The sequence below is a fragment of the Hoplias malabaricus genome, chromosome 3 (assembly GCF_029633855.1).
Source record: "Hoplias malabaricus isolate fHopMal1 chromosome 3, fHopMal1.hap1, whole genome shotgun sequence".
NCBI classification, from domain to species: Eukaryota; Metazoa; Chordata; class Actinopteri; order Characiformes; family Erythrinidae; genus Hoplias; species Hoplias malabaricus.
In genome coordinates, this window is record NC_089802.1 from 32,438,471 (window position 1) to 32,455,300 (window position 16,830).

The 16,830-nt window shown below is 41.9% G+C and overlaps 1 protein-coding gene across 4 annotated transcripts in view; it reads right to left on the reverse strand.

The window, feature by feature from the left end:
* Nucleotides 1-13,936, reverse strand: part of LOC136692366 (zinc finger protein 385C-like) — a 104,921-nt gene extending 90,985 nt beyond the window's left edge. For 3 of the 4 annotated variants that reach the window (XR_010801937.1, XR_010801936.1, XM_066665703.1), the window contains exon 1: nt 13,847-13,936. Coding sequence is in view for 1 of the 4 variants with exons in the window: in XM_066665703.1 (XP_066521800.1) it covers nt 13,847-13,895 (49 nt within the window). In the remaining 3 variants the exon portion in view is untranslated. The remainder of the gene's footprint in view (nt 1-13,846) is intronic. The other variant, XM_066665704.1, reaches the window with a different exon arrangement.
* Between the last annotated feature and the right edge of the window lie 2,894 nt (nt 13,937-16,830).

A 16,830-nucleotide genomic window follows, 5' to 3' on the forward strand; every position in this document is an offset into this window, starting at 1 on the left:
CAGCTTGGTAGGATGGTTAAACTCTCCCATCATTGCCCATGGTGCTGGACGACTGATGTGACAGACCTGGGTAGTTTGCACTCTCCTCTGACATGCTAAAATAATCAGTGCTTTTGCCTCTGCGGCAGTGTGAGAGTGGCCTCACGTCCCTGGCAAGACCTGGAAATCCAAGACCTTGGAGTCCAAGATATCGCTAATGTCCAGGTGGGAAAGTCTAAGCAATTCAGACAATGCATTTTGCAAATGTAGCAGAATTTCTAAGTGTATTGAGCTCTCCACTGTTGTTGGTGTCTAAATTCACGTCAGATTAAGCATATTTTTCAAAAATTGCTAATCATCCCAGACGTACATGTACATAATCCCAGATGTTATTATGACAGCAGTGTGATTATCAGCAGGGCACATTTTATAGAACTTTACTTTATAAAATAGAACGCAGCACAACCCAAGTCACAAAATGTGCTTCCGCACATTTCACGCACTTATATATTTCTGCCACAGAGGTCGACAATTCCCCAAATGTAAAAAAATACGTAGTGCAGCTTTAAATGTGGGGCGGCACGGTGGCGCAGCAGGTAGTGTTACAGTCACACAGCTCCAGGGACCTGGAGGTTGTGGGTTCGATTCCCGCTCCGGGTGACTGTCTGTGAGGAGTTTGGTGTGTTCTCCCAGTGTCCGTGTGGGTTTCCTCCAGGTGCTCCGGTTTCCTCCCACAGTCCAAAAACACACGTTGGTAGGTGGATTGGTGACTCAAAAGTGTCCGAGGGTGTGTGTGTGTGTGTGTGTGTGTCTGTGTTGCACTGTGAAGGACTGGCACCCCCTTCAGGGTGTATTCCTGCCTTGCACCCAATGATTCCAGGTAGGCTCTGGACCCACCGCGACCCTGAATTGGATAAGGGTTACAGATAATGAATGAATGAATGAATTTTTAAATGTGAATTAATGATTGAGTGGGTGTGTGAGAGAACAAACTGTTTATAAGATTTCTGTAGAGGACGTGTCATCTGATCAAATCTGTCCAAGCTTTTGCATACGTACAACCTCACTGTAGGACAACAAACCTTAATGTAATAATTGTAACAGAGCTGTGAAGACACTAACAGGTCATATACAAAACTAATGTCAAGTGCCACACTGAGTACGTACTGTAACACTACACATACATGCACATACTGCCATAGTGAGCGTGTGTGTGTGTGACATTTGTGTTTAGGGAGCAGAGATGTGAGCGAGGGGCTTTGCAGTGTAATCTAAAACGTTTTCCATCAGACTTGTACTCACCCAAGCCTTAATCCCACCTGATTACCAAGCCTAATGAGAGAGGAACACCTGTCTCCAAGTGGCGCTCCTCTTTTAGAGCTCACTCGCACATAATTATATTCATATATAAGCACACACACACATTACATCTGAGTAATACACAAGACCCTGTCTCTCGGGCCTTCATTAAATGAAATGAACAAGCTGATTGATTTGGTACTGGAGTTTTTAGAGTGTCTCTCTGATCTCTGAAATAAAGAGTAGCCAAAGAGTGGGTGCATCTGAAAGATGAAGGACTGCAGCAGCTTTACCCACTAACTACGACATGCTTATGAACGGAACAGACTACAAAAGGCCTGCAATGTGTAAAGTATTAGAACAAGATTTGAGCATTATGTCTAGACCCTAGGGAAGCACAGATCCAGACTTTTCTCGACATATGAGCTCTGATTCTGATCCTCGAAATAGTGTCTGATACGATATGTTTCTGATATGGATCTGAACGATATAAACTGCCAAGAACAAACCCGAAACATGGCATCACCCTCAAACATAGACGTCTTGGCTTTTTGTCAGTATTAATATTTTGAAACGAACGCGGCTCTCTGTAATGAACGTCAGTCAGTGACAGATGCTGTAAATAATGTTTACTGAAATATTGAAAATGTGTAGAAAAACCCTTATTTTTTCTTATTGAAACATATGTACACTGTATGTACACTGATCAACCGTGACATTATGACAACCTCCGTCTTTCCACACTCACTGTCCATTCTCTCAATTCCACTGACCACTTTGTAATTCTTTAACTACAAACTGTAGTCTAGCTGTTGCTCCGCATACTTGGTTTGCTCCCCCTTTCACAGAGCAGATATGATTTTCATGGTGGATCATTCTCAGGGCTGCAGTGATTGATGTGGTGGTGGTGTGTTAGTGTGTGTTGTGCTGGTGTGAGTGGATCAGACACAGCAGTGCTGCTGGTGTTTTTAAACCCCTCAGTGTCACTGCTGGACTGAGAATAGTCCACCGACCAAAAACATCCAGCCGACAGCGTCCTGTGTCACTGATGAAGGACTAGAAGAAGACTGACACACACTGTGCAGCAACTTTACATCTACAAGGTGGACCAGCAAGGGAGGAGTGTCTCACAGAGTGGCCACAGTGTGTTTAAAACTCCAGCATCACTGCTGTGTCTGATCCACTCATAACACACACTAACACACCACCACCAAGTCAGAGTCACTGCAGCGCTGAGAATGATCCACCACCCGAATCATACCTGCTCTGTGGTGGTCCTGTGGGAGTTGTGACCATTGAGGAACAGGGTGAAAGGGGGCAAACAAAGTATGCAGAGCAACAGTGATTAGTTTTTTTAATTGTAGAACTACAAAGTGCTCTTGTGTGGTCAGTGGAGCTGAGAGAATGTGACAGTGTGTGTAGAAACACTTTTAAAAAAGACATACTTGAATCTACCCTGCAGTGCCTACGCTCTCCATCTCATTTGTCATCTTTCGTGAGGACCAGAGTGTATCCGATCAAAGTGATGTGGATGTTGCCTGTGCTATGAACATAATGACACTCTAACGACTACATCTTATTAAAACATATTTAATTCCAAAGGGGGGCTGTTAATATTGGTGTGTTGGTACAGGACGATAGGGCAGCGGTTGAAAACTTTACACTGAGGGAAATAGTTAACTGTTTCGTTTTTAAAATTCATTCATTCATTGTCTGTAAGCGCTTATCCAGTTCAGGGTCACGGTGGGTCCGGAGCCTACCCGGAATCACTGGGCGCAAGGCAGGAAAATACCCTGGAGGTGGCGCCAGTCCTTCACAGGCCAACATACACTCATATATTCACACCTACAGACACTTCTGAGTCGCCAATCCAACTACCAACTTGTGTTTTTGGACTGTGGGAGGAAACCGGAGCACCCGGAGGAAACCCACGCGGACACAGGCAGAATACACCAAACAGGGAGAAACCACTACCTGTTGCGCCACCGTGCCACCCCTTTTTTAAGAGGTTTTAACACTTAAATCATTGCATATTTAATTCTATCTTAACTTCAAAACTGAAAACAGCAATACACCTCACATGCAGTATATTCCTAATTCCTACTGTTTACTACAAAAATCTAGGCCTCTAGTCGTCCCAGCAATAGCCACTTTCCCATTGTTCAAAACAGTGAGCGCCCTCAAAAGTCCACATTGTTACCTCTGCCTCTTTGACGAGTGGACGGATTTTACACTTTACTGACTCACGGCTCTCAAACTGTAGGTGGATGAGGTGCTGGAATAAAACTATTACATTTGGAGCCATCTGTTTCCATGGCAACAAATCTTAACCTTCGACTTATGACAGGTGACCCCATCTATTCTCATCCACTCATCCCTCTCTCTCTCTTTCTCCTCTGCTCTATACCCCTCCATCATCTTGACCAGTGATTCGGCTCCAGTGTTTTGCACGCTTTCCAAGGAGTGGATTTGCATGTAATTGGCCATAATCTTGTGGGAGATGGGTGTAATTGACTGCATTATACTGCTCTGAGGGGGAGGGGTCAATGCCGTTCCACCTGGAAAATGTGTGTGAATATGTGTGTGTGCTTGTGTGGGTGGAATAAGTGAAAATCTGCGGTTAATGTTTGGTGTTGTAAAGTGTGTGTGTGTGTGTGTGTGTGTTTATGTGAGTGCGTATGTGTGTGCAGCGGCCTAGTCTGCTTTGGTAAATAGTAAGAATATTCAGGTTTAATACTATTTTTTGTGCTGCAAATCTTACTTAAAAATGTGAGAAAAGAAAAAGAAAAAATAGGCTGTGAAATCACATCAAAGAAGCATTCATACTGTCTTTAAAAGCGGTGACAAAATTATAAAAATGTTTTGGATGAAAGAAATGGAGAAAATTCCAGCCTCGTTTAACACTTAACGTGTACTTCATTTTCTCCCTCAAAGCAACACTAGGTAAGATCTGGTATTTTTTGCTCCTGGGCTCCCCCTTTAGTTACAGAGTGTAATTCACATTTACAGCACTGTCCTGAAAACCTTTGGGAGGTGGAGGGGGAGGGAGAGAGGGAGGGAGGGAGAGAGGGAGGAGCAAGAACGGAGGCCCTGTTCTCCCCATTACAGGTCAGAGCAGCATCACAGATTTTGAAGCTGTCATTTTAAGGCAAATACACAAACTTTATATAATGTGTGCAGCAGGTTAGTGTCACAGTCACACAGCTCCAGGGTGTGGTGTGTTCTCCCTGTGTCTGCATGGGTTTCCTCTGGGTAACTGTCTGTGAGGAGTGTGGTGTGTTCTCCCTGTGTCTGCATGGGTTTCCTCTGGGTAACTGTCTGTGAGGAGTGTGGTGTGTTCTCCCTGTGTCTGCATGGGTTTCCTCTGGGTAACTGTCTGTGAGGAGTGTGGTGTGTTCTCCCTGTGTCCATGTAGGTTTCCTCCGGGTGCTCTGGTTTCCTCCCACAGTCCAAAAAACACATTGGCAGGTGGATTGACGACTCAAAAGTGTCTGTAACTGTGAGTGATTCCGGGTGGGCCCCGGACCCACCGCGACCCTGAACTGGATAGGCGGTTACAGATAACGAATGAATGAGTGAACTGTGGACATGAAGTACAAGTTGGAAATGAGTACATTCATCCCCTCCCTATTTCAGTGCAAGGCATTTGCAATAGTGGTGTAATGAAGAGAAAGACAGTGTGAATGTTTTAGAAGAGTGAAGCGCTGGAGCATCTCCTGGTGCTTGGTCCACTTCCAAAACGGTGTCAAACTGTTTCAGCTCCCGGGGGGACGCCACACTGCTTCAGCTGGAGAGGGAACAGAGGGAAACTTCTGCCGAGTCGGTCCCTGAGCTAATTATCAACTTCTCCTCCATCAACTGCTCCCTGCAGCTCCTGCTCCCTCGTCAATTAACCCTCGCTTCTCCCCTTTGCTTCTCTTGCTCCTTTATAGTGACACACACACACACACACACACAACCCAATTCTAAGCCCAAATTTAGTGGAGGTGGCTTAAAAATATGAGCAAGGTGAGGAAGCACTGAAGTCCGTTGGCAAGGTGAAGAATGAGTTTAGCTTTTTTTTTACCACATTATTTTATATTCAAAATACTGAAATGATCAGTTTAATTGGATCATTTTTAAACAGTGTCATGGAGTCAAGGTGATGTGAGCGCAAAGTGAAATGTCCCAATATTGTTAATATTTTGTGCCCTTTCCACTAGATCGTGGTGATGTAACCAGAACTCCAAAGATATTTAAGGGCAAGAGCAAGCAAAGAGAGCACCATATCCTACCCTCCTCCAAAGGTTATATAGCAGTTTCTGCAGTGCTGAGCCCGGAGTAGCACAGACAGAAGCTCTATTCTTCCTGTCACAGATCAGCGGAGCACCACAAAATATTTTGAAGCTGTTATTTTAAGGTAAAACACGACCTAGAGAGCTCAGTGCATCCAATACAGACAAAGCCTTTCATAGATTTTCTAAATCTATAAAAGGTCCATAAAAGGTGTCTTTCCCTTCTCTCTGCTTCACTGGCCATAAGACCACTTACACAACAAGCCCTTAGTCATTCGTCTTGAATTATTTATGGTTTATGGCTGCCTGATGTTGGAAAATATTTCTCTGAAATGGATATGTTTACTTCCTATTTCCTCCAATAAAAGGTAGGTTTAGGACTTTGTGTTGGACGCTGGACGTTCGGTCACTTCACAAAGATGTTGAACATTTGCTGATATATTGTTTATATCCAAACAAGCTTCTAGCATGCTGTAAACTTGTGTAAAAGATGTGTTGCCATCTCTTGCAACAGCTTTGCCAAACCAACAGTAGAGGACATGTGGGGGAGGGCAAGCATCGACAAAACTTTAAGGAGAAGGCCGTTAAAAAAACAACTTCTTATTTAAAACTCAAGGTTTAACCTTGATGGACAATATTCTACTTGTCGCAAAATTAAGATCCTCCCTGCTTCTGTTGGTTTCACTTGTTTTCAACATAATCCACGGCTCTTCGCAAGTCGCTAATTTGTTTCCTCATTACCAGACTGTGCCAGTGACAGCTGCTGCAGTGCTCTGGTGTCAATCCTGTCCAGATGCTGGAGGGTCAGCCCCAGCCCCGGCACCTCCTCCCCGCTATGTGCTACAACATCTACAACAGCAGGGTCTTTCTCAACTGGAACGGTGCTCGGGTCACCCCTAAAAAACACCCATCGGTCACCTACCAAATGGCTAACCCATTTCTGAAAGCGTGATTTAGGTCACGAGGACTGTGAAAGTGAACAAGTCTGAGTAACAAACTACCCATATATGATGTCTATATCTTCTCAAAAGCTAAATAAACCCTAATAAATATATCCAGAAAACCTCCACACAAGGTTTTTAACTTTGCTTTTACTTTTACAGACTGTATATTGCAGCTATATTTATTATAATATAATATTTACATTTTTTATTTGATGATATAATCATCAGCTGATGTTATGGGTACATTTGATGTATAATAAAAGGTATTTAACTTGATTCATATGTTACCCTGAGGTGTTCCCATCTCTGACACAGGTGTCCACTCTCCACAGAAAAGCACTGACAAATAGTACGAAACACCCTGGAGCCCTAGTACGTCTGGAAAGAGTTGGAGTGTTGTCTTTGATCCAGAACTCCTTAATGCTGCCATGGCTGAATACCATCAAACCCTCACAGCAGTTCTCCAGAGGCAAAGTGGGCAAAGTACAAATTAATAGACTTCATTTCAAACATAAATGCTGCATAAGCAGGTGTCTGCAAACTTCTGGGTGTATAATTTGTGTGTGTGTGTGTGTAGGCTGAAGTTGAGTGGGTGTGGGTGGAACGTCAGCACAGAGGGATCTTTGTATAGAGACCTGCAGGAGTAAAAGGGTTCTATGTTCAAGCAGGTTACTCCTTAAAATACACAACTTTAAAAAACATACACACACTGTACACACTGTGAACACTCTCCAACAAGCGCCCTTTGCCTTCTTCTGCACCCTTTCGCGCTTCATTCTCTTAATGTGATTGTCTAAATTACAGACGCTGCTTTGTGTTTGTGTTTGACATTACTCTTTAAGCCTTCTCTGTGTTTTCTGTCATTTCACAGAGATACAACAAAATTGTGTTTCTCCATTCAACTCATCTGTGGTACACACAGACACACACAGTAGTGCCCTAGGGGCAGTGAGAAAACACACTAACGCACACACTGAGCAGCGGGTACACATCCCAGTGCCTGTGGAGCTGTTAGGTGCTATGCTCAAGGGCAGCTCAGCCATAGGGACTGCTGTTCATTCACTCCACACCCCAGTTCTGTTCCATTTAGGCCACAGCTGTCCCCTTACCTACAGAAAGACATGACCCCCTCTCGCCCATGCATGCTAACCCACAATTTTCTGCATTTTACTCGGAAGAGCTGTATGTGTGAACGCAAATGTCTTTACCATGACTATACCCTGCCAGCCCCCTAGGGTCCGGGTAATGTCCTAGTGAGCCCATGTGTGAAGAGAGGCTTCAATGTTCTGGAGATGTCACTGTGAATTCAGGCCGTGCCTCCTCCACATGCTACACAGGCACCACCTCATGGCTAAACCCAAGGTCGTAGGAGTTAGTTTGATATTAGCTAGCTAAAATATTAGCTAGCTATAAGCTGATTCCTAAGTAGATAATGCAGTGAAACACTGTATTTATAATGATGTGGAACAACATTTGATTAACATTAATGTTAGACAGTGAGCCTTTGTCCCAAACAACATACTATAGAACTTTACGGACTACACGGCAGAAAGCACTGCTAAGGCTGTTAGCTATACTTTCATACTATTCTCTATTCTCTGCAGCAGTGTGCAGATTGGGACACGGCCAGAGACTCAACATTAACTTGCTGCATGCTTAGAGCGCTTTCTCACAACCTGAACACTGCTAATATTAATGTTCACTAACATTCAAATCCTCCTGTGTTCCTCTAACAAGACATTATATACAAGCTGATTTCATAACTGTAATTAGCTGTCATTGTCATCTGTTGTGCTCTCGTTACTGACCTCAAGCCCAGAGCTGGTAAACACTAACTTTATAAACCAGACTCTGACAGTGAATCGGAGGCCCGTGAAGCTGATAATTGGAGCAGCTCTATATTTGAACAGGTGCTTTAATGAAGGCTGAAAGAAGGCCCACCTTGTCTGACCTGGGTGGCGCACTTTCAAAATAAAAGTATGAGGAGAAAAAAAAGCATACTCTGCTGGGGGCCAATGCAGGGAACATGTCCCACTTATCCACCAAGGTTCCTACAGCAATGCCTAAACCATGTGGAACAGTTCATGCAGTGAGAATGCATCTGACATGGAAAATCTCCGGCTGTACACTACATGTATGAAAGGGCAAATCTGGAATATGCCTGGACTTCATTCTTTGGATTTTTACCGGAGTGCAAATGTTAAAAATGGCTATACTATAAAAACTGTGAATTCCCATATGGATCATGTAGAGATAAAGATGTATTTAATCTTTTAATATGTTTAAGAGATTACTTACTTGAATCTCAAACATCTGGTTTCTGAAACTACTGTGTGTTTCTCTTCCCTTTACTTTCTTTTTGTCACTTCACTCTATTGATCAGATTCTCTCCCAGAAGCTCAGATTTGGACAGACTCCATTTTCTATTACCCAGATTTCAATCGATCTCTCAGAAAGCAATTTTCACGGCTCAACAATGCTTTAGGAAAAGCGTTTCTATTTTTCTCGTCTTGATGCAGACATCACTGAGGTTTTCAGCGCAGCTTTGAAATGGTTTTTAAAAGCTGTACTTATCTGAGGTATACAAGAACCCATCTGTTTGTGATTGCTTTTGTTTGATTAGGAATTAAAATAATTAATATGGACCCTACAACTAACACGCAAACGTCAATTCAGTCTCTCTGTGGTGGTTTGTTGTGCACATGAAAGCGCTTCCTGACTTAAGATGAGATGGTGCAGTCACTTATTTCCATTAAGGTTATTCAACTTCCCCAACTAGTAATGATCATTTTGATCAAATCTGTATTAAAGTACTGGTAGCATTAAAAATGTTAAAATTGAAAGTGAATATTATGACAGGATTGTGTCAGCATTCTGTTGGTAGCTCTGAGCTGTGTAATATATATTTAAATAACAGCACAGCTGTGATGCGGTTATATAGTCCTTCTCAGCCGTGCTGTTATTTCATGATAACACACGACCTCGAGTGTTCTATTGCTTACTACAACAGTTCGGGTAATAAATCGTGAAGTATACGGAGCTGTGAAAGTGGTGTCAAAAATGTTTATGAAATTAGTAAATCCTTCCGCCAAATTATAGTTCCTCAACAAGTAGCTTGTTGCTACATCACAGTAACGAACTCTACTGCACTGCACAGACTGGATCAGCCTCAGCTCCCAACTACAGTATCACTAGCCTGCCTAGTAAACTGCGTGATTTTTATTAGTATTCTCAAAGTATGAACTGAAGCTAATTTAGCGGTGAAATTTTTGATAACGACAACTGAACTTCAGCGTAGAGTTTATAGCAACGGTGTTCAGCGGACTGATACAGTGTTTGTGAAAAACCCGTGCTGTTATCGTGAAATAAATCACACATTAGAACGCTTCTCAACCAACCAGAGTGCGCGGCCATTGTATAATGTTGTATATAACTGTTGTATAATGGTTATTGTAATATTATTTTCCAGAACACTGGAAAAAACTGACTGTAGGTGCATTAGAAAGATAAATGTGTTTGAATTTTAGGGAATTGATCATCCTTCACACTACCTTTTGACTTATAGGTTTTCATAATTCATACATTGAGTTCTCTAGACCATATGGATACAACTCCTACATCCAACTCAACACTACCTTAAAGGCATGGTCAGTGACCCCATCTGTATCTCCGCTGACCACGTGGCAGTGCTCGCAACTCTGTGGCACGTCCATGCCCGCCAGTATCCCAGCCCAGAGGGGCTTTTAATGACCACTTAACTGAAGCGTGTAAAGGACAGATGCACAACATGTCAAGCTTTCAGAGGTATATATATATTATCACACACATATCTGTAAGACTTCCCTGCAGTGCATCACATAACAGCCTAACTATGTGAAAATTATTCTCATTTTTAGCTATAAAAAAAGGCCCCTACCCCAGTAAAACCTTTGGTGAGTCCAAGTTCACACATGGTTCAACCTGTCAAAAAACCTACATACAGATCTCGTAGGTCAATACAACATTTAGGGATGCACCAAACTTTTGGCTACCACATATTAATTAAATAATAATTAGTAAATAGACCTATGGTTCAGTTTCTTAGCTCATGCTGAGTACATGAGGAGATACAAGAACCAAGATCTTCTACGCTACAGGTCTGATTCCACTTGAACGCATAGCGAGCTACAGAATTTGAATAAAAGAACAGGGAAAGGGGGAAAGGAAGAGGTGTTTCCTACCCCCCTCCAAAAGTTGCAGAGTGCAGTTTCTGCAGTGCTGAGTGAGTGTGTGATGCCCTAAGATGGACGGGCACCCTGTCCAGGGTGTTTTGTCCCTTTAACCAGTTATCTCCCTGGTGTGTATTACGACCTGACACAGTGACACGTGTGAAAACTATGCATCATAGTTTCCAGAATCCACATCACAGTTCGTATTGGTCTGTACTGGACATCTCTCACTCACTCTGACTGACTTTGTTGTCTAAAGGCTGCACTCCCAGACTTTCTGGTGAAAGTCGATGGAAAGTAAACGAGTGCAAGACGTGGAGCTGCTGACGCCGTTCAAAATGTCAGTGAAGATTCAAAGGCAGTATAGTCCTCTCCATTCACCCTGCTCATACTCAATTTCACAGCTGACAGAACCAGAGAGATTCACACACACACACACACACACACATACACTGAAATCTAGCCAAAGCTTTAAAAGAGAGAGAGAGAGAGAGAGAGAGAGAGAGAAAGAGAAAGGAGAGACTCAACTGTTGCCCTCTTGCACCTGTACCAATTTACTACATCATGTTTAGTAGGGAATTGGAGCTTTTGACTTTGCTGTTGCATTTTGCTCATTTGCTGCTTGTTGACTTACCCATAGTCCTCCTAATAGCCCTGATCAATGTGCTGTGCTGAATCAATGACATTGCCAACAACAGTGGTTGTTTTGCTTGTAAATGTCCCTCCAGACTCAGTGAAGTTCAGTGATGAACACATTCACTGCATTAGAGTGGCCGGTAATGACTCTGGTTTATGAGAGTCAAGCTGAACTTAATTTGGAAAAACACGTTTTGACTGTTTGTGTTTGTTTGCAGACAGCAGAACATTTTGCAGCACCAGCAGCAGGTATTGGCTCTTAAATCGAGTAAGAAACGTTACATTTGAAACTAAAAGATGTTAAATTGTAGACTGTAAAGCTGGTTACATAAATAAACCACCAGTTCATCCCACAATCAACCCACCACTACAGTCACTTCTAATCCATGTGTTAGCTATAATTATACACACTGTATACCGTTTCCCGTAAGACAGAGTATACATAAAAATCTTTCCCTAAACCCTTCTGTTTGCCTGCTTCGTCTTATCCTTTGCCGGGACTTGTGTTTATTAACACTGGTCTAGACATCACTTTAGCAGACTACGGTCAATTTAGGGAATAATTCACAAGAAAGAAATACTAAAACGGCTGAAATGGTCAGACAAATGCACTGACGCTCCTTAAAAAGAAAGCAACTTCAAATATTTAGTTGATCGAATGGTTCTAATAGTTAGTCTTCTTTGATCCAACCTTTTACTTACCAAGCGCTAAGCACTGGAAGGCAAAGAGTTGACATTAAAGGTGAATTCCACAAAGTTCTCCAAATCTCTGCATGAATATGTAAACAAAGTCATTCCAAGTGGGTTGATATGGAACAGTGTTGCGAAGAGAAACCTGCAGACTCATTTTCTTTGCAGTGTCAGTGATAGGAGCTTGCATATTTATTTGCTGACAGTACGGCTATGGGATCTTCTGAGTTTTTAAATGTCATAATGTATATGGTGAAATTGGGGTAAACTCTGCAATGTACAGTGCCTCAAGTGTATATCTCCTTCAGGAAAGCATTTTAAATATGTTTCAATAAATTGTAGGAGTTTGATGTGTTCCCCCTTTGTCTGCGTGGGTTTCCTCTGGGTGACTGTCTGTGAGGAGTGTCGTGTGTTCTCCCCGTGTCTGTGTGGGTTTCCTCCGGGTGACTGTCTGTGAGGAGTGTGGTGTGTTCTCCCTGTGTCAGCGTGGGTTTCCTCCGGGTGACTGTCTGTGAGGAGTGTGGTGTGTTCTCCCTGTGTCAGCGTGGGTTTCCTCCGGGTGACTGTCTGTGAGGAGTGTGGTGTGTTCTCCCTGTGTCTGTGTGGGTTTCCTCCGGGTGACTGTCTGTGAGGAGTGTGGTGTGTTCTCCCTGTGTCTGTGTGGGTTTCCTCCGGGTGACTCCAGGTTCCTCCCACAGTCCAAAAACACACGTTGGTAGATGAACTGGCAACTCAAAAGTGTCCATATGTGTGAGCGTGTGAGTGAATGTCTGACTGTGAGTGAATGAATGAATAAGTGCTGGGCCAAAACCTGATCTTGAATCTATGGAAAAACAATATGTAAGGCATCATCTACCTCTGCTGCTGTAATACTATAAATTTCCCCGCTGTGGGACTATTAAAGGATTATCTTATATTATCTCATCTTATCAGAATGTGCATTCATACTGGTTTGCTCATTCATTCATGTATTCATAATAAACTTTCTGTAGGGTGCAATTAATCCTTGTTGAGGAACTTATCACTACCAGTGTCTCTCTCTAGAACAAAGAATTTCACTCTAGTCCACTCTCGATAACTTTGCTTACATCTAAGAAGACTATAGTGGTAACCCTCCTACCATGGTAGACATCTCATATATATATATACTATTATTTTTGCTTTTCTGCTTAAACAGCATTAATGGACATTCTGGGATGATGAAGGAAAAAATAAGTAAGAAAAGTAAAACAATAAGCAGAAAAAAAGGTTAGGAAAATGCTCAACACTTGACTTTACACACAATAACAACAGGTTTTTCCAAAGAATTTAGAACATGTAAGTATTTATCTCTTTGAATTGAGGGAGCAGTCATTTATCAACACGTATAAAAAGTAATCTTATAACATTTTGTGGTAACGAGTAATTTAAGTGCTTTAATTAATATCTAAGACGAAACAGGTTCATTTAAAGTGCCCGAGGTTGCTGAAAGGTTAAGGTTGGACTGACGAATCTGATGTGCTTTAATCGTAATGTTAATAACTACCTGAATATTTTTTCAGACTAAAAAAAGCGACCAGTGTCCTACAGAAGTCGTGTTTTTAGAAGGACGTCGAGATTTAAAATAAATGTAAGATTTTTCTGACTCCAACCCGCTGTTTCTGAAGACTATCCTTGAAGCGAGGTTTTTATCTGCGTTTTTATTCACTTTCAAAACAACTCAGCGTCCACTCAGTCCTCCCAGCGCTCACCACAACACAATAACACACAATGCCGAGGGGAAACGAGAAGGAAAAGCGGTTCTGAGTGAAAATCCCGAGGTTTTTTCTTGTCTTACCTGCTCTGGCTCGGTGAAGAAAGTCCGGTCCGTGCTGCGGGAAGGACATTCAGCCACATCGCACTGTCACGACTCTACCGGCGAGATCCGAATCATCCGCGAGTCGTTCAACTCGGATTCGGTTTAAAATGATTCAATAGTTAAACTGAATATTGCAGCGCAGATTAGCAGAGGGTCCCAACAGCAACTGAAAGCCCCAGTCAGTGTCCCAAACAGGCAGTGTACTATTTTCTGATCAATTAATGTATAACGTAGTGTGTGGTTCTGGACGCAGGCTCTGGATATTTTCGAGCTTGTCCAAGTTAATCACAACTGATTCAATTAATTTACTTAACAGAACTGTGAACTTTTTATTGGTTCAGTATTGGTTCAAGCATTACCAAACTAGACATACCACAGCAAATATTTTTAATGAACTGTCGAACCATTTTAATGAATATACACTCATGGGTCAAGTGGGTAAGAAAAAAATCCACTGACCTCCAAATATCTTTAAAGTACACTAGGTGATTTTATGAGTGAGTGCTTGTGTTATTTTAATTCACTTACCCGTGACACGTTCGCTGATGACATTGTTAATTGTTAATATTTCAGAGTTTATTTGTACTAGTTAGAAAATAATATCACCTAGTTCACATTGTACTATAACATTGTAACATGCTTTGTATTTTGTTTGTGTCTCGTGACTCCAGTATAGCGAAGTTACATATTGAAGAAGGATTTGAATCACTGATTAAACGTCAATTCACTGATCGATTCACACGATTCAATAAAACGAGTGGTTCTGAGGAATCGCTTTGTGCTCAGTTCGTTGGAGAGAGCGCGCGCTGCCTGATTTCCCGCGCTTGGCTGATGGAACTCACTTTGTTCTGTTTTTATTATTTTCCAAAATCATTAAATACTATAAAATAAAATACATTTTAAGACGTATTGTGAAAATATGTAGTTACTTTGTTTAAACCATGAACAATGTTCAGAGAAAAAATATGCAACATTTGTAGACACCAATTATAATTAGTAACTTGTCTGTGGAGCAGTGTCACTGTTCTCTGGAGAGAAGGAGGCCCGTTCAATACATTTGGGAGGATATTAAATGTTGTTTATGATCCATCCATTATCTGTAACCGCTTATCCAATTTAGGGTCGCGGGGGGTCCAGAGCCTACCTGGAATCATTGGGCGCAAGGCGGGAATACACCCTGGAGGGGACGCCAGTCCTTCACAGGGCAACACAGACACACACATTCACTCACACACTCACACCTACGGACACTTTCGAGTCGCCAATCCACCTGCAACATGTGTTTTTGGACTGTGGGAGGAAACCGGAGCACCCGGAGGAAACCCACGCGGACACAGGGAGAACACACCAACTCCTCACAGACAGTCACCCGGAGCAGGAATCAAACCCACAACCTCCAGGCCCCTGGAGCTGTGTGACTGCGACACTACCTGCTGCGCCACCGTGCCGCCCTGTTTATGATCCATAACAAATCAATCATTCAGTACCTGTCATCAGCAAAGTTTATGTAGCTGAGTGCCATCAAAGTCTCACAGCCATTTTCCAAAATCTAGCTTTTCCAGGAGTGTAAAACTGTTACAGCCAGCAAACTGGGCTTCATACACTTGTCTTAATACACTTGTCCACAATGTTTCTGTTTTGAAATAATAATAATAATAATAATGTGTGTTTAATGTGTGTGTAGGAATATCTTCAGTTCTGAGAAATGTTCAAATCAGACTCTGGGAGGTATTTAAAAGGAATGCTACCTTTTATATACATGTTTATTCAGTAACTGCACACAACTTTGCGAGGTTGTTGAGGGGTTGACAGTGAAATTTGGTGTGGGATGAACACACAGACTTGATGAACAACCTTGGTAGGCCACAGCTGATATTTCAGAGTAGCACACGTAAAATATAGCACGGTGGTCCTCAAGGTTCACAGCTGACAAAGCTGGAATAACAAGGGAAAGCGTGTGTGTGTGTGTGTGTGTGTGTGTGTGTCAGATAGAGAGACAGAGATAGAAATAGAGGGAGAGAGAGAGAGAGAGAGAGAGAGAGAGAGAGAGAGAGAGAGAGATTGTGAGAGTGAGTGAGTGAGTGAGTGAGTGTGTAGATTAGCGTGGCCAGTAACAATCACGGCAAATAGTGGGTAAATAAATCAGTGTTGTGGTTACAGGTGCCACAGTTTCAGATAATATTCTATAGGCTAAAAAACATGTAACACACACACACGCACTTGCTATATTTATTGTGTCATAGGTTTATAGACCCTAGTACAGTTTAAAAATTACATTTGTCTTTCTGTAGTAGCTTCCCTTTTTGTAGGGGCCCAAAAAACTTTGGGGAGTTTAAAATGAGTTTTAAAATGTATTAACCAAAACAAACAAACAAACCAAAAAAAAAAAAAAAAACAATAAATGAGCAATAGGCAAAGTTACCTGCGCGTCTGTCTGTGTGGTTGTAGTATCCCAACTTAGCCACCAGAGGTCTCACATCCCGAAGCCATAGGTCCTGTGGCCTAGCAAGTGAACCACAATAACTACATAAGCTACTCCATCCAAGAGCGCTGTTTTCAGACAGGTTTCCTCAGGCACAGAATGCACACGTGCTGATGCCATTTCTAAAATAACTATTTATAAATTGTGTTCTTCATATTAAGTTTATTAAGTTATTTATATACATAAGTTTATTTCTACTATAGAGGAAATTAAATAAAATCAACTATAGCACCTTTAAGTGTTTCCATAAGTGTGTGTATATGATTGTGCTCCGAGCCAAAGTTTTCTGCTTTGACTAAAAACACAATTATTCTGTTTTACTTTTGATAATATTAAAATGGGTAATGTAAATATAAATTTACACATTTTTTACTATGTTTTCACAAAGTATTAAAGCTTTAGTTTTTTATTTTTTGATTCACAAATATACATCTTTTTGTCTGATGGATCCACATTCTTTCAGACCCATAGCTTTGAGTTG